Here is a 17,591-nt window from a genome sequence, read left to right as displayed (position 1 = left end):
GGCTCAGGATTTAAACCCTTCCTGGCTGCCTTTCTGTTAGCCTGATGGGCAAAGCCCACAAGAGGGGTCCAGCTGAACGAAGAATACTGCAACCCTCCTTGGCCAGCTGACAGCTTGGAACATTCAGGTTTGTCCTGGCACCAAGGTGGGCTGTGAAAGGCACCCCCGGGGCGAAGCCTGTCCAGCCACATCCCTGGACAGATCTGTCAGCTATCTGGCCCGACGGCCTCCCTGGACCCCACACCCTGCAGCCCATGGCCCCGTTTAGCTGCTGGCGTTGCTAAGCCCTCCCACAAAGCTGCCAAATCTCTGCACATTTCTCATTCTGTCATTTCTGCCCCTGGTCTGGGAGACCCACGGCTGGTGGCCGAGAGCACTGAGTCTGAGATACAGAGATGCCCAGGGCCACTGGCAGCACAAGACTGCGGCTCAGGACTGGGCCCAAGAGCGGGCCCCCGCCAGCCTGTGCGGGGGGCACTCCCCTGGGCCCCTGGGCAGCCCAGGTCTCAACATCGAGCACAGGCTTGGTGGCCAGACCCACGACAACAGAGGTGGCCTGAGCCCGCTGTGGGAGACGGCCACCTAGACCTCCTTGGACAAGCGCCAAGCAGTGGTGCTGGCCCGGGCCCTCGTCCCCGAGTCCCGGGACTGTTATACTGCCCGGACAGGCACAGTCCCCAGGAGCTACAAAGGAATGTTGAGTTTACTCCACACGCTACCAATCATACAGAAAAAGTAAAGTCTTACTGGGAAGGATGTTGGGATATCTGTTTTTTTCTCTATTTTCTTCTTTATTGGCCAGTTCAAAAGTTCCTTGTATGTGTCCAGATGGCAACGACTAGAAGAAAATACACAGTTAGCACTAAACGTGATGAATCCGAACACAGCGTTTACGCCCACTTCGCTAACGGGTACAGGAATCAAGGAAACCCCGGCCGAGCAAACTACATGCAGTCCACTGCCCTCCCTGCCCGGCGAGCTGTGCCAGGGGCCGGGCAGACTCGTGAGGAAGACACAGGCCCGCCTGCCCTCAGGGCGCTCTCGCCAGCGGGCCAAGCGAGCTGTGGACGTGGTGACGACCCCACCGTTGGGCCCTCAGCTGCATGAAGGCGGGGACTTGTCTGTGCACTGTCACCAAAGCCCTGGGAGCCACAGGTCCTGCCCCGGAGCAGGGACTCCACGGATACTTACAGACTGAGCACAGGAGAACTCTGGAGCAGGAGAGGGCAGAGCAAGGGCACCTTGCGGAGGGGCTGTGGAGGCCAGCTGTGCCCGGGGGGCTGGGCTCGGGGATGGGCAGAGGATGTTCGAGGAGCTTAGATGTGGGCCTCCTGCTTGACAGGCCGCGCGCGCTCTCGGGCCAGCGGGTAAGGTCCAGCTGGCCTCTTGTGGGAAGCGCGGACTCCAGCCCCAGCCTGGGTCAGCGCAAGATCCCCAGGGGTCCTGTGTGTGCACCTGGCTTCAGGAACTCTGCCCTATCCCCCCGCCGCCTCGGATGAGGACACCGAGGCGTGAGACGCTAGCTAGCACCCTGTGACTGATGTGTGGCTCCGTGGACACGAACCCGGCTGACCCTGGGCTCCCTGACTTCTACTGATTCTAGGCGTCCCCCCGCATTCGCTGGCTGCTGGGATGCCCTCCGCACGTAGGCAAGCCCTGTGCAGTGCACTGTGGGAAAGAGCCTTTTGAACCCCCCAGTTAACCTCAACGTTGACTGGACTGGGGAGGGGACACTGGAATTCGAGGAACGAGTGTCAATATTTACCAAGCCGCTGAGATGTGCCAGGCACTGGAGGAGAAGCGGGTCACCTGCCCCAGGCCATAACTCACCTATTACAAGAGGACACTAGAATCATCTGTTTTCCAGATGAGGAAACTGGCCCCCAAGGGTGCTGGAGATTTGTCCAGGTTCACCTGGCTGGCAAGCGGCAGGTACCGGGGGAGACCTTCAGTCTGGCCTGGAGCTGGCCACCAAGACTCCCCTTCTTCAAGTGTGAAGTCCCCGGAAGATGGGGACAGACCTCACAAGTGCTGAGCGGCCCTAGGCTTATTCACACCATGAGTCACGAGGGCCGGACTCACCGCCCACAGGTGCCCAGAGCCTCTCTCTTCTGGGGCGGGGGGCTTCTCCCTCACAGACTGAGCCCCTGCCAGCCAGTGAACTCTTTCTTTTGTTTTCAGTTCACCAAACTGGACGGCCACAGGCAGAGAGCCTGGTGGGTGCCTTGGGGTCAATGCCTTCTCTACCCAAAATTCCTGGTTCTCTCTCTCTCTCTCTCTCTTTTTTTTTTTTTTTTTTTGTTAATGTTTATTTATTTTGAGAGACAGAGGGAGACAGAGCATGAGCAGGAGAGGGGCAGAGAGAGAGGGAGACACAGAATCCGAAGCGGGCTCCAGGCTCCGAGCTGTCAGCACAGAGGCCGACGCGGGGCTTGAACCCACAAGCGATGAGATCACAACCTGAGCCGAAGTCGGACGCTCAACGGACTGAGCCACCGAGGCGCCCCTCAAAATTCCTGGTTCTTATCAAAGCTGTCATGACACTGATTTTCTGGACCTAACCTAAACAGAGAATCTGTGGCAACATTCTACAGACTTCTCTCTTTCTATACTCGAAAGCTTTTTTGTCCTCACCCCTGAGAATAAAAATGAGGTATAATACTGTAATGGTGGGCGCATGATGTCATGCGTTTGTCTGAACCCACACAATGTACCACACTGGAACCCCAGCTCTGGACGTCGGTCAGTTAGTGACAATGAGTCAACATCAGTTCTCATTTGGAACACACGTAGGGCGTGAACACGGGACACTGTTGATTTGGGATACTGTGGGCTAAGGGGGAACGCTGTACTCTATGCCCAATCTTTCCCTAAGCCTAAAACGGCTCTAAAAATTAAAATCTATGCAAATGATTAATTGAAAAAGAAAAAAAGAACCCAAGAAACCTCCCTCTTCCTCGGAAGGTGGGGTGGCTACGGTGAGGTATGTGGGGAGGTTGGAGGGTTAGGTGTCGAGGGGGGACCCAGCTCTGCCCCACCCCCCCAGTGGCCTGAGACCCGGGATATGAAGTTGGGGTGGCGATACCGGCTTTTTGGGCTGCACGGGGGGGCCACTTGGGGTGAGGCCAGGTGCTCTGTGTAGAAGGCATATCTCCGTCTCCAAGCGCACAGAATGACTGCCACCCCTCACTTTGTCCCGCTGTCAACCTGCCTGCAGACTCGAATCTCCGAGCTGCTCAGTGGGCACAGGGGAAACGGGGCAGCACCCGGGGAGGGCTCTGCCGCGACCGGGTCACCCCCACAGCGCTGAGCGGGAGCCGTGCAGGTAGTGATCGGTCAATAAATACCTGGCGATTGAATGTGCGATTACATAAATTGGCCGAACAGGGTCGGCTGGTGTGCTTGCTTCTGGAGGTGGGATTTCATCTCGGTGAGCACACACAGGAGCCACAGGTCACGTCCCTGCCCCTTCCTCCCTGCTCTGCAGTGCTGGGCAGGTGGTAGCCAATGAGAAGAACAGAGAGCAGCCGGGTGTGGACTGGTCCGGCATGTTCCAGGGGTCGGTTCTGGCTCACGCCTCCCCTGCGCCTTTCTACAACACGCATGCTAGGGCTGGGGCAGGGCCCCTGAGCTGGACAGACTCTGTCTGGGGAGGGGCTGTTCCTGCCCTGAATGGCACTCACTGGCCGGGGTTTCACTGGGGGGCCTGGGAGAGCCTCTGCTGGGATGGCACTCCATCATGGCGGGCGGAGACTGTGAGACTGGATGTCCCCAGGAGTCGTCCTAAAAAGCATGGCAGCCCCAGACGCCTCTCCTGCAGACACTGGGCGAAGCTGGTCACGCATCTGCCTCTTTTACGTGTTCGGACAATCCTACGGGGACAGGCAGCGTCCTTCTGGTACAGGCGAGCGATCCGAGGCAGGCAGAGGTGGAATCAATGGACCAAGCAAGCGCCCCAGGCTGGTAAGAGGCAGGCCGGCCAGCATTCACGCCTCGACCATGCCACCGAAGTGACCCAGGGCCAAACTCCTTCAGCTCACGGATGCTCTGGGCCGGCAATACACAAACGTCCAAACTCGTTTTGAGACTTGTCCGTCCCTTTCATCGTCTCTGGGACTGGAACTCAGGACATCAGGCGAGGAGGAGGAAGAGGGGAACAGCTGTCTAACTCAAGCGGGGTCATCACAGAGCCAAGAGTGGGCGGGTCCTGGAAGTCTCCAGGGCGCTTAGGAGACAGAAGCCGCACAAACACGGCTTGAGACACAGACAGCTGAGGAGTGCATGGGTCGCTTAGTCAGTGAAGCGTCCGACTTCGGCTCAGGTCGTGATCTCACGGACCGTGGGTTCAAGCCCCGTGTCAGGCTCCGTGCTGACAGCTCGGACCCTGGAGCCTGCTTCAGATTCTGTGTCTCCCTCTCTCCCTGCCCCTCCCCTGCCCGTGCTCTGTCTCTCATTCTCTCTCTCAAAAATAAAACAAACAAAAAAGACAGGGCCAGCTCTCACTGGCGAGAGCAACAAACTGGGGTTCAGAGACTACAAGCAGCTTGTCCTGGGTCCCCCAGCGCCGGAACCAGATCCTCCTTCCCTCTGCATATCTACTCATCCTTCACTGCCCGGAGGCCTCCAGTGGGCAGCTGGGCAGGGCAGGGCAGGGCAGGAAGGGTGACGTACTTGCTTCGGGGGCAAAATCTGAAGTGGCACCATAAACCCAGGAATCGAGGTAAAAGAATATCCAAATGCAACATTGAAAAAATTTTTAAATTCAAAATTGAGGCATGATGTCGAAAATACCAAACCTTCAAATAATGCCAGGATGGGTGACGGTGGGGTGACAACTCATGGTAGAGCCTGGGACCGCGGGAGAACTCAGTCGGAACGATCTTGTCTTCATTTACTATTTCGTTCGGCATGGATTGCCTGCATTAATTTTGATATTTTGGGGGCGCCTGGGTGGCTCAGTTGGTTAAGCATCCGACTCAGGCTCAGGTCACGATCTCGTAGTTCATGAGTTTGAGCCCCGTGTCGGGCTCTGTGCAGACAGCACAGAGCCTGGATGGGATTCTCTCTCTCTCTCTCTCTCTCTCTCTCTCTCTCTCTGTCTCTGTCTCCCTTTCTCTCTGCCCCTTCCCCACTCTCTCTGTGTCTCAAAACAAATAAACAAACAACACAAAAATTTTTTGATATTTTTGAATAATTGAAATGCTATTTCTCCCGACTGAGCTGCTCATGCCTGGGGCAGGTGCGTCGCCTGCCTGACCCTACTTCCAGCCCTGCTGTGTTGGAGTCGCCCTCACTTTAGAGATCTCAGCGGCTGGTTCTGACTCACGGTCCTCCTGCTGGCAGAAGGCCGACCCCCACGTCCACGCGGGGAAACCCAAGCACAAGGGGAAACAGGACAAGACAGGAGGGGACAAAGTCACACCGCTGCCAACTTGGGTAGTTGCTGTGAACACGGAGAATGAACTTCTCTCGCCAGGCTGACAGATTGCAAAACAATACTGCGTCGAGCTGTCTTTCAAGATGACCTAATTTCCCCAAAATAGAAGACACAGTTGGAAACAAAGGGAAGCAAGGCAAAGGCGGGCGAGGCTCATGTTAAAAAAATAAGCAAAGTACCGATGCCACGCTCCGTCACCTCCCGTGCCCTCGCGGGATGCTTCCGTGTGAAAAGCCACGCATCTGCTGTAGTGCTGTCTCTGGATTAAATAGCTACACCACACGCCGCTGGTTATGCGGCCCACTGCCCAAAGCCCCTCTTAGACGGTGGAGGCGGCTGCCCAGACGTTGGCCCCTGTGCCAGGGCCCGGGGGGGGGGGGGCAGCAGGCTAAGCAAGGCGCGGTCAGCGTCACCGGCCTCTCTTTGGGGCTCAACACAGAGCACCCAGCTGCGTGTGACGTGAGCAAAAGATGCACAGAGCTCACGAGGAACATGGTCAGGGGTAAACACTGAACGGCTAGACCCCAGATGAGTGTCCCCGGTGTCTCTCTTACCTGCCCCCGCCTCCATGTGCCTCCCTCTCTTCCTCCCCCCACCCCCCAAATCTCTGTCTATCCAACAGAGTCACAATTCGCAAGACATTGACGAAAACTCGAATCGCACGAGGCGAGGCGTCACGGACGCACCTTCGTGGTTTTTGTGGAGAGCTGGGGGAATCGGCTTGCTCCCGTGGGGACCGTCACAGTTGGTTAAAGCCGTGCTAGTTGGCTGCTGCCGTTGCCAGGTCCGCAGAGGCGATTCACCCAGAACGGCAGTAGCTGGGTGATGCCCAGGAGAGGCTGGGGCACAGGTCGAACCGAAGCCCGTGGCCCCTCAAGCGGCCCCACGGCTGTTTAAGTCATGCCACGAGGGTGGTTCGCAAGAGGGACGTTTCCTTCACCCGCGAGATGCACGAGGTCGCCGAGGCCCGTTAGAAGGTGGGGGGGGGGTCCACCGCTTTCCACACAGAACTGTCACCCTACCGCCCGCTCGGGCCCTGGTCTTCCACATCAGGGAGACCGCCATGTCCCTATCACGCTAGATTTTGGGACTCGGCACTCAGAGTGTCTGCGCTGGAAGAGGCCTTCGGGAGCCTCTCGCTCGACCGTCTCATCTTACAAATGAGCAACGAGGGGCGTACGTGGACCTCGCAGGAGAAGCCAGGCGTCCAGAAACCCCTCTGGGACAGTGTGGTGACCCACGCGAGTGTATGCGGTCTTTGGGACGATGTGCCTTGAAATGCGGTGCCGCGTTTCCCAGGCCCCGACCCCACGACAAGAACAGCAAGGAACCTCCAAACTCACGTTGAACTCCTCCCGAAAGCGCTTGCAGTCATCCGCCGACCGGACGCGGATCTCCTCCTCCAGGTGCGCCACGGGGATGGGGAAGTACTTCTTGGGCCCGGAGGGGGACCTGCTGAGAAGCATCACTCTTTGCTGCTCTGTGGGACCAGAAGACACATGGGGGCCACTTAGCCAGGTTTCCGGATGCCTGACTCATGAACCGGACGGACCGACGGCACCCCGGAGGAGTGACACAGCCAGAGGGTGGACGGTGCTCTCCGAGCGGGGCCCCGCGCAGCTGAGCGCAGAGGTCTGCCCCCTGCGATAACATCCACACCAGAGGGGCGTCCCTCTGGCCAGAGTAACCTACTCTCACCAACCACAGTCACCTCATCTTCCAGCTCAGCCCCCAGCCCCCGCTCCCTCCACCAAGGATCCGGGCACTCTCACACTCCAACTCACTTTTCCAGGCTTGAAATAGGGAGAAACGATTGCACGCTAATCAATACGGAAGAGTAACTTTGGTTCAGGTGGGAAAGACAGGGAATCGGTTAGGATAGGCATCTCCCTCAGCCCTGTCTTCCCTGTGACAAATAGACTGCTTGCTGAAACACCACAAGCTCCACAAGTAGTAAGAGAAACCCTCCTGGGGGCTCCTGGGTGGCTCAGTCAGTTAAGCATCTGACTTCGACTCAGGTCATGATCTCGTGGTTCGTGGGTTCGAGCCCCGTGTCGGGCTCTGTACTGACGGCTCAGAGCCTGGAGCCTGCTTCGGATTCTGGGTCTCCCTCTCTCTCTGCCCCTCCCCCCTCAAATAAATAAATGTTTAAAGAGAGAGAGAGAGAGAGAGAGAGAGAGAGAAAGAAACCATCCCTGCTTTGCGGGGAGTGGGCAGGGAGGCACTGACAACGAGGACGGGCCTCAGGAGAGATCCTTCCATCAACTCAGAGTGAGACAAAAGGAGAGATCGCTGGCAGGGGCTTCTCTTCCTGCAACGTGACTGATACTCTTGACAAAGTCCACATGAACACTCTGCTGTCACTCCTGCAAAGGGCCTGTCCCCACCTGCAGAGCCTTTCTGAAGCCCAGCCAAGAACTCCTCGCAGGGCTCGCTCCTCTGAGAGCAGACGCGTCAGAGTGAGTCTGACTGGGCCTCTGGGCCTCGCCGGCCACACCTTCTTCCCTCCCTTTCAGGGCTGTTGAAACGTGCAGGGAGCGAGCTGGGGCAGGAAGGAGGCGCCCGCAGGCCACAGCAGCACCGAACGAGGTTCTCGGTGACGTTCAGGTCCCGCCAGCCCCCCAGGACTGCCCTCCAGCCCCTTGCTGGGTCTTTTGGGGCTGACGTTCTTTTTTATTATCTGGGGGCCGATTCTGCAATTCTGTTTGAAGGCTGACGGTATGTTTGCTCCCCCAAACCATGGAACTATTAGGTAGCAAGCTGACTAGAGGAAGTTACAGTCACTGGTGTGAACCAATCATTCTGAAAGTCTCTGCCTCACAGAACTTTCTCAGCCACCTGCACTTGTGGGCAAAAGAAACAGTGTGCCTTGTAAGTAGCATTGAGGCACGGAACTGAGCCCAGAGCCCGAAAGACAAGGCTGGGAATGCCCTCCACGGGGACCATCCCTGCCTCACACGTTGGCGGATCAGCTCTCTTCCAGCGTCAAGATCCGAAAACGGTGCGAATTTCAGGGGAGCCCTTTAGAGCATGAACCAGGCTGTCTCATCCTAGGGTGATTTTAAAGGGCTTCCTGAAAACTGTCACACGTCAAAACCCTGTCAACAGGACAGGATGTGAACAGCATTTCCAACAAAGCCACAAACGGAAAGTCTCCAATGTCTGTTTCATAGCCGAGGGAAAGGAGAAAAGTTTTGAAACGGTAACATTCCACCATCGCAAACGCCAGCATTACACCAGGTAAAGGGAGACCCAAGTCTCAAAGGCGAAGGGGTTTAATGTTGCAAATAAGAGGCGGACGACAGCCCCCAGCAAACCCTCCCGGCAGCCCCCCCCCCGCCGCCCCCCACCCCCGCCCCGCAGGGTACCTTGTTCTTCCAGGATTCCGTTGGGCACCTTCTTGTCATTGGCGCTGACCACGGCTTTCCTCTGCTTCCTGAACCTTCGAGACACAGACTGGTTAGCCTCGGGCACAGGGAAGGTTCCCCGGGACGCGGGGCTCTTGCGCAAGGATACCCACCAGGTGAGCCTGGAGAAGCTCTTCCTGCCGCTCATGGCTGGACCCTGCCACGCCGGCCCCGGGTCGCCAGCCCCGCTCGTCCCCGGCCCCTCCGGTCCCCAGCCCCGCCGCCCTCTGCCTGGGCCCACACCCACAGTGCGGCCTGGAGGAGATCATTTCCTCATCAGAGCTGGTCGGGGCAAGTCCGCCCGCGCCCCGGGGACACTCCTACCTGAAGAAGTAGGCGGCGAGGAGGAGGGAGACGACTAACAGCAGCAGAGGCAGCAGCAGCCAGGCCAGCAGGGGCTGGGACGCGCGGGGGTCCGGAGGGCCTGCGGGCAGAGCCGGTCCCCATCACGATGGGACTCAGACGAAGGGGAAAGGGGGCTTGGGCGAGGAAGGAGCCCCAGCACCAGACCACGCTTCCCCGTCGGCAAAGCAGGCCACCGCCCGGTGCCTTGTGCTCTCACCACTGATGAGATGAGACACGGGGGACAGAGCGTGAACTGAGGGGCCGGTGACTTTGACCCTGGTGAGGGCCGAGGGGCAGTGAAGGCGCGACAGGGAGCTCCCCGCCCCCCTCACGGAACCTGTTTCCCCGGGGTCCGGGGCACCAGGGAGGTGGAAGAGGGTGGAGGGTCAGATGCCCTGCTGTTCTGGGGACAGCGTGGGGAGCTGCCAGGGCCAGGCAGGAGCTCAGGGCAATGGGGGTGCGGCCTGGCCCGTGGGCTGGGTGGAGGTCTGTGGCCAGGCCACGACCAGGTCCCCTGAAGCTTCGAGCTCCCGATCCTACGGGTCCAGGCTGACTTTCCTCATTCAGAAGGACCCACATCCCTGGACCAGGGGCAGCTGCCTTGGGCTGCCCAGGACCTGCCCAGTAAGCCCAGATTCTGAGGGGGCTCTGACAGGCCGGCTGTTCTGACTTAGCCCCTGCCTCCCCAGACTCCCACTCACCAAAATGTCCCCACCCCCAGGGAGATCGCGAATGCCCCCTCCTCCAGGAAGCCCGCTTGGCTCCCCTTCTGCGGATCCCAGAGAGTCTCTGTATGCCTCCAAGCACAGACCCTACTCTCTCGGAATGAACAGACCCTGGGGGCGACCGCCTTCCCTCTGAGTCAGTGGACGCTCCTCAAAGACAACAATGGTCCTCCCATAGCTTCGTGTCCTCCCATAGCTGAGCCCAGCGGGGGCACCGCGGTCCTGCAGCTTCCCTCCCCTGGCACCCCGTCCTCGTGTATCCTAAAGGTCCCTCCCACCCCCATCCGGGTTGTAAGCAACCCCCCCCTCCGGGGCCTCACACTGGCTCTGGCACCCGTCAGTGGCCAAGGCACGTATTTCTAATAAACGCCCGTTTTTACCGATTCGAGTGACCATCTGATGTAGAGGTGCACTGACTGAGAGACACCTGGTCTGGGATGAGGTGGCCCCGGATGCCAGAAGCCTGGCCAAACAAGACGCCCTCCTTCCAGGCTGAGCCAATGCTTCTCCCATCTGGCCAGGGACCTCCCAAGTCAAGTTGTAGGGCAAAGCCAGGGCGACACCAGGCAGAGCCTCTAAGAGCGTGTGCCCCAGTCCCTCTCCCCTGGCCCTACCTGCTGCAGAGCTCCCCTGGGGAGCTGACCCGGCGGGGGGGGGGGGTTTGGGGGGGGGAGCTTCCACACTCGCCCACCCACGGAGGCCCCGCCCTGCTCTGCCAGGCCCTTGCAGCAAACTCAAGGCCGGGCTGGTGGGGAGATGCCTGACCCCGGGGGGCGGCGGGGGCCTGGGTGTTCCACTCCCCGACTGGGGTCCATCCCTGCCCTGCCAAATGCAACCACAGGGCACAGGCGGGTGCCCTTCTCTCGCCCCCCACTTCTGCATTTGCGCAGACCTCGGCTGCCCCAGGCCAGCGTCCATCTTGGCAGTGACCGAGTGGTGAGCAGCCCGGTCCGAGGGCTGGCTGCACCTGGCTGAGGGTGTGGGCACTACCCGGAGCCTTGACGGGCACCTGGGCCACAGACAGCCCAATTCTGGGGGGCCTCTTCAGGAGGCTCCAGGGTCCAGCCTCCAGGCTCAGAGGCTACAGTTACAGATGTGGGCTTTCCACAGTGCGCTCTTGAGGACCAGGCTGAATGACCCGAGGCCCCAGCGCAGGGCCGTGTGCATGGGCAGAATCGGGACAAATGTCAGCAGCTGCCTCTGTTCTCGGGGTGCGGGGTGGGGGGCAGGGGGCAGAGAACAGGTAAGATCACGCAGGGGCCGGCAGGCCTGGCGGGGCTGGGAGAACTGGGGAGTCCGTGCCCCGTCTGCAGGGGCGGCCCCGCTGAGGTCAAGCGGAAGGTGGGCCCCCCACACCGACCAGTTCTCCCGGCTTTGCCAAAAAGAAGAAACTCGTAGCTATTGTAAAACGTATCTGATTTTTAAATTCTGATAAGTAATTCAACCCAAATGCCATTTTGTAAAACAAAATGGTCCAGAAAAAAAGCTCTGCGGGCTGGGCCGTGTCCCCTGGGCCAAGCGGAGTGTGAAAACACAGCAACGGCAACAAAAACGGACGCCGTCCTCTATGGGGCCGGCTCCGTGGCTCGGCCCTGTCGCGCGGTCGTCTGTCTTGGCGAGCCTCTGGGTCAGCACGCGCCGGCCTCTTCATCCTGCTTAACGGCTGCTTAGACTTCCGCTTTCTGAACAACCCGAGATTTCGACGGACATTTAGGTTCTTTCCAGCTTTTTTTTTTTTTTTCTGTTACTTACAATTTTACATCGTGTATCTTTCTCCCCGGGTATCTTAAAAGTGCTTCCGTAGAAAGCTCCAGAAGGACACTTTGTGCGTCAGTGGGCACACACAATAAATCGTCATAGAAACTGCCAAGTTGCCCCCTGCGAAGTTTCCAGCGTCCGTGCTTACCTAGACTGGATGACGGAGCTGATTCCCCCCCCGGCTGTGAGCAATCCTTTTAAATTTTGCCAAACAGCTAAATAAAATAATACCACTGCAACCTGCCTTTCCCTACTTTCTACAGAGGAAAGCATCATTTCGTGATTAATAAAACAATCAACTGGATATTTGCACGTTGCTTGGTCATATATGTTTGCTTTGCCACTTTCCTACTGGGCTGTCTTTTTCTTCTATTAATTTCTTCCTACTAATTTCTTTCTATTAATTTTTAGGAAGCCTTCCTGTAATACGGACAACAGCATTTAACTGTACTGTTTGTGAGTATTTACCTTCAACTCCTGCGTAAAGGAATGTCTCTTGATGATTATTTGATACATTTTGTTCAAGGAACAAAAACAGGGCTTCCGGTTATTGGCACCCTGTGACGGTGTGCTGTGATCCCACCAGATGATCCTTCTTTCAGGGAACAAAGTTCCAAAGGGCACTTCCCGCGGGTCAGGCTCCCGTCTGGAATTCTAGGCCAGTGGAGCCCATCCACCTGCTGTCACCGAGACCTTGAACTGGAGCCAGCGTGGACTTGCCTCCTGGTTGTGTGACCAGCCGCCACTGCCAAAGCCGTGAAGCCCCGGGCAGAAAGTGTAACAAGCCGCGAGGGACACGTCTGTTCCCAGGGGCACGAGGTCGCTTCCCTGTCCCCGAAAGGAGCGCCTGACACCCACAGCCACCTTACTGGCCAACCGTTTTCTTTCCAAGTGAAGCGAAGAGGCCCAGGGGTGAGGCTGAGTCACCCTGACGGTGCCCTGGGTGCCAGCTGCAGAAACGCCCACGCAGCTCTCATCTGGCTTCTCCGCTTTGGGGCAAACGATGCCCGGTAGAATCGGGACACACCGTCCTCGGGGCAGGTCTGCAGGGTCCCAGGCTGTGGAACGGCACCAGGGACCCAGCACCCAGGGGCCCTGCTTGAGATGAGGACAGTGACACGGGCCACCCGGGTGGCTCAGTTGGTGAAGCATCCAACTTCGGCTCAGGTCATGATCTCGCGGTTTGTGAGTTCGAGCCCCGCGTCGGGCTCTGTGCTGACAGCTCGGAGCCTGGAGCCTGCTTGGGATTCTGTGTCCCCGCCTCTCTCTGCCCCTCCCCCACTCGCCCTCTGTGTGTGTCTCTCTCTTTCTCAAAAATAAATACATATTTTAAAACATGTGAAAAACGTACATGGGGACAATAACAAATGCAGCTTCGATCTGCTAGGGGCTCCTGTCTTTCCTGTTTTGCAGTTCTGGATTTCTCCGGCTGGCAATGTGAGGACAGGGCTGCTCCGGCCGTCCTCTCTGGGATCTGGCACCAGTGACTTGAGCCCTACTTCGCCCTTCTCTTGGGGGCCAAGGGTGCATTTGTAGGTCACGGGTCTGGGCTCAGAAAATCACGTAAGGCCCTTGAGCTGCATGGGGGTTGAGTCCCTGATCCCAGCCCGAATGGGGCACTTCTAATTATCTCACTCAAGCTTTTTCTTCTGGAAGGAAGTTGGTAATTTTTGTTTACCCAGCGCCTTGTGACAATCAAGTGTGATGCTGAATGCCAACCTAGCTGAGCCACGGGGTTTCAGATACGTGGTCCAACGCTGCTGTTCTGGGTGTTTCTATGAGGGTGCTGTTAGGATGAGATTCAGCATTTAGATTGGTAGTCTCTGAAAAGATTACACGCCTCCCCACGCTCCACTGTGGGTGGGCCTCACCCAATCAGTCGAAGGCCTGCAGAGACCAAAAAGGCTGGGCCTTTTGTGAGTAACAGGGAATCCTTCCTCCCTCACTGCCTTCCAACTGGGACATCACTCTTTCCGGTTCTGCAGCGGCAGCCTGCCGGCCTTCGAGCTCAAACCGGCTCCCTGGCCCTGCGGATTTTGGACTCAACAACCCTAACAGTCCTGTGACCCTGTTCCTTATAATAAATATAAATACAGACTTAGATACAGATACAGATATAAATGAAAGTATAAGCACATGTCTTACTGATTCTGTTTCTCTGGAGAACACTAACCGATACACCAAGTGATGCCTTATCCGAGATGCCTTGAGTTTTATGCCTGGGAGTCTTGGGGGATGGACAGGGAAGGGACAGGGCAGGCGTGTAGGGACTGGCAACAGGCCGTGATACAGACTCAAGGGACCAGGCCTTGCTGGTTACGGGCTCCTACTAAGCCGGCCAGGGGACAGAGCTGGCAGCTACAGACGGCCTCTGGTCTCCCAGGGAGGCGTGTGGGGTTGCCCAGGGAGTCCGGGCCTAGTCCTTGGGGACCCTGAACTCATCAGTTGGGCACACATCCAAGAAAGAGATATCAAGGGACATTGAAAGGCCGCGTTTCCGGGCTGTAAGCGACTGGCGGGGTGACGGGCCTCCCCCGACACATTGTCCAGCCATCCACAGCAGTGGCCCACGTGGACGAGCCTCTGTACCCAGCTCGGCGGTCTCGTTAATGCCCACAGCGTTGCGAAAAGGAGGCACTGTTATTACCTCCGACTCACAGATGGGGATACTGAGACCCGAAGAGGTTCAGGAACTTACTCCAGGTCACCTGGCCAGGTCAGCGGGAGCCGAACAAGGGTCACGTGATTCAAGAGCCCCTGCTCTCTCTGCCGCTTCTCCTCCCCTTCCCGTCAGCTTCGCACGGCCTTTGGTTCAACTCCGTGACGCCAAATCTACATTCCACAGAACCCACCCGTTTTAAGCAGCAGATCCAATGATTTTTAGTTAATTCCTAGTTGTGCCACTGCCACCACAATCCAGTTTTAGAATCTTCCCGTCCACCTTTCGTCCACCTGAGGTCACCTGGCCTTTGCCACCCCCCCCCCCGCCCCCACCAGCCCGGCCAAGCACTCAGGTACCTTCTCCTCCGTCACCCTGACTATTCCGGGCATTTCCTATCAAGGGAGATCACACAACACGTGGTCTCGTGTCTGGCTTCTTCCACTGAGGCGGGAGCGTGGAGCGGTGACCCCCACGTATCTGCCACCGACTTTCTGATGGGGACCAGGCAGCTGGGTCGGCCTATGGCCCCGCCTACCTCCTGCTCCCCAGGGGCTCTTTCTCAAGCGGCTCCCGGAGGGAGGGTTGCCTCCCTCGGAAGGACTTCAACATGCATCCCTAGACACGCGTGGACTCTTCTTTTAAAAACGTGACTCCAAAAAAAAATTAAAAAAAAAAAAAAAAAGGGGCGCCTGGGTGGCGCAGTCGGTTACGCGTCCGACTTCAGCCAGGTCACGATCTCGCGGTCCGTGAGTTCGAGCCCCGCGTCGGGCTCTGGGCTGATGGCTCGGAGCCTGGAGCCTGCTTCCGATTCTGTGTCTCCCTCTCTCTCTGCCCCTCCCCCCGTTCATGCTCTGTCTCTCTCTGTCCCAAAAATAAATAAAAAAGTTGAAAAAAAAATTAAAAAAAATAAATAAATAAATAAATAAAAACGTGCCTCCAGCCAAGGTACCAACATCACGCCTGAAAGGACTCACACTGATTTCTTGACTGGATCAACTGCCATGTCAGTGCCTAACTATCCCCTAGGCACCCGTCCACGCCCACGTTTGTTGAGGATCGCTTGAATCGGCTCCCCACGGCGGGGTCGGGGCTGCGAACCCCTGCTCCCCCGCTTCCCGCCGAAGCCGATTCCGACTCTGAGCACGGGGTGGTGTTTGCCGCCCCCCGAATGCTAAGCTTTGTTCTGGTCAAATTCCCAACAACTGGCTCGTGCGGCCAGCCTGCTTTTGAGAGGCGTTCCGTGTTCGATGCTCCTTCTCCTCCCCCAGCGGGGTCATCACCCCCGGTCTTGAGACCCTACCAGGAGGGTGGGGGATGGCAAGGGCAGGTGAGCGGCAGGCAGCCGGGTCCTCACCTGCGGTCGTAGAGGTCGAGTTGCTCTCCGCTGGGGTGGTCTCGTTGCCCTTGAGGGCCTTGGCGAAAGGCAGGCTAACACCTGCCAGGAGGAGCAGACAGAAGGGCTCCATGGCGAACCTGCAGGAAGCAGGGACAGGCTCAGAGTGCTCCCCGCCATGCGCCTGGGGCTGCCCCTCCTCCCCCCTGCCCCAGCCCAGGAGGGAACCTCACGTAAAACAGGGCGGGGGGGGGGGAGGGGAACAAGGATGTGGAGGAACCGGGAGAGGAAAAACCCTGAGCACACAAACAAGGAGATCTAAGATTCTGAGCGGCAGCCTCACGGACACTCAGCGAGGCCCCTGACCCGTTGCTTCTAGGTCGTCGCACGGTCAGGGCACCTGGGTGGCTCTGGTTCCCGATTCTGGCTCAGGTCACGATCTCTCGGTTTGCGGGTTCGAGCCCCGCGTCGGGCTGTGCGCTGACAGCTCGGAGCCTGGAGCCTGCTTCGGATTCTGTGTCTCCCTCTCTCTCTGCCCCTCCCCGCTCTTTCTGCACTCCCTCCCTCTCCCTCTCCGACCCCCTCAAAATAAAGAAACTTGAAAGAATAAATTGCCCCACGGCAATGATTTGTTCAACATTTGGGGAACGTGGGAACATTCTCTCGTGTCCGCTGTGACACAGGTTAGGGTTTCCATTTGCATCATGAGAGCCCAGGGAAGAGCAGCTCCTGGGGAACAATCTTGGGCTCAGGAGTTAGGCTACCCGGCGTGTGGTCACAGGGCCAGGGGCAGGGGGTTGGGGGTCCAGCCCACCCGCACAGGGTCCACCTCTGCTGTCCCCCTGGCCACAACCCACACCACCGGTCCTTGTTCTGAGTGCCGAGCCTCACTGCCTCCCACCTGAGCCTCGGGGCCGGGGGGAGGGCAGGCCCCGGGCCCACGTGTCCCATACTCCGGAGCCCGATGAGCCTTTCAAAGGCCAGCCAAGTCCTCCCGTCCTGAGGAGTCAACCACGAGACTGGAGATGGGCAGGCCGGCCTAGTCAGTGTTCTTCTGAGCCTCGCACTTGGCCTGTTCTCCGGAACTTCCTGCGTGGCTCTGGGGTGAAGGCCTTGCCCCTGACTGTCCGCCTGTCTGCGCTCCCAGGTGAGGCGCAGGGAGGCTCCCTCCCCGCCCAGGAGGGGCCACCTTTAGTTAGCTCATCTCTGAGCAGCCTCTTGGGAATGGAGGGAAGTCTTTACTGGGTGGGTGGGGACATGCACGGAGCAAACCCGGGTTGCCACGTGGCTCAGCACGGGAAAAAGCAATCTTTCACCCAGGAGACCTGCAGGGCCACCACGGATCGCTGCCTGGTGCTCCAATTTTGCTAAAATACCTTAGGTCCTCGGAAAATGTGGCAAGGACCTCTCGGGGGTACGGGAGAGTCACCTCAGGGCAAGGCGTGCGGCTGTCTGGGCCCAGTGAGATCTGGTGGTGACCGCGAGTGTGGGCTCCCTCCCTCCTGACGCCCCCCTCCGTGGTCCCCTGGAGTGCCTGTCCCCTCAGACGGCACTTTCCTGCAAAAAGCCTCCCCAGGGCACATGGATGGACCGAGGCCCAGAAACACTGGTTCCTTGTAATTAGAGGAGACGCTTGAATGAGCGCAAAAAGTCTAATCGCATTTCAGCAATCACCACTGCTGAAATGGAACCATTCTGAGCAGGCAATTATCCTAGAGCAACCGTGATGGCCACAATCAATGCTTCCAACCTCTTTCCTCTTGTTTATTTCCCAAATACATTTTAGATTGTTCAAGTGAGCCACACACACGTGCGCGCACACACACGATAGCTTGTATCCCGTGAGCGCCTACCAGTGCTGGGCCCTTCCTGTGGACACTGCCCCACGACAACCCTCCAGGACTCAGGAACAGGCCCGAAGCGG

The 17,591-nt window shown here is 58.1% G+C and overlaps 1 protein-coding gene and 1 long non-coding RNA gene across 4 annotated transcripts in view; one reads left to right on the top strand and one right to left on the bottom strand.

Moving 5' to 3' along the window:
• Positions 1-15,807, bottom strand: part of PTPRE (protein tyrosine phosphatase receptor type E) — a 45,353-nt gene extending 29,546 nt beyond the window's left edge. For 2 of the 3 annotated variants that reach the window (XM_047073609.1, XM_047073610.1), the window contains exons 1-5: positions 15,689-15,807; positions 9,169-9,268; positions 8,806-8,879; positions 6,781-6,917; positions 748-838 (exon numbers count right to left, since the gene is read on the bottom strand). In XM_047073609.1, the coding sequence (XP_046929565.1) occupies positions 748-838; positions 6,781-6,917; positions 8,806-8,879; positions 9,169-9,268; positions 15,689-15,800 (514 nt within the window). In that variant the 5' untranslated portion in view covers positions 15,801-15,807. Of the gene's footprint in view, positions 1-747; positions 839-6,780; positions 6,918-8,805; positions 8,880-8,957; positions 9,096-9,168; positions 9,269-15,688 lie in introns of those variants that run through there. The other variant, XM_047073611.1, reaches the window with a different exon arrangement.
• Positions 9,262-12,870, top strand: LOC124507228 (uncharacterized). The gene is made up of 3 exons (XR_006960961.1): positions 9,262-11,856; positions 12,084-12,128; positions 12,275-12,870. It is a non-coding gene; the product is annotated as an uncharacterized LOC124507228 (long non-coding RNA).
• Positions 15,808-17,591: the final 1,784 nt, after the last annotated feature.

Source organism: Lynx rufus, unplaced genomic scaffold (genome assembly GCF_022079265.1).
Source record: "Lynx rufus isolate CCGP_SWC_20201006 ecotype Redwood Valley unplaced genomic scaffold, mLynRuf1.p SCAF_11, whole genome shotgun sequence".
In the NCBI taxonomy this organism is placed as follows: Eukaryota; Metazoa; Chordata; class Mammalia; order Carnivora; family Felidae; genus Lynx; species Lynx rufus.
Note: the sequence above shows the minus strand (reverse complement) of the source record. Positions and strands in the feature narration are given on the sequence as shown.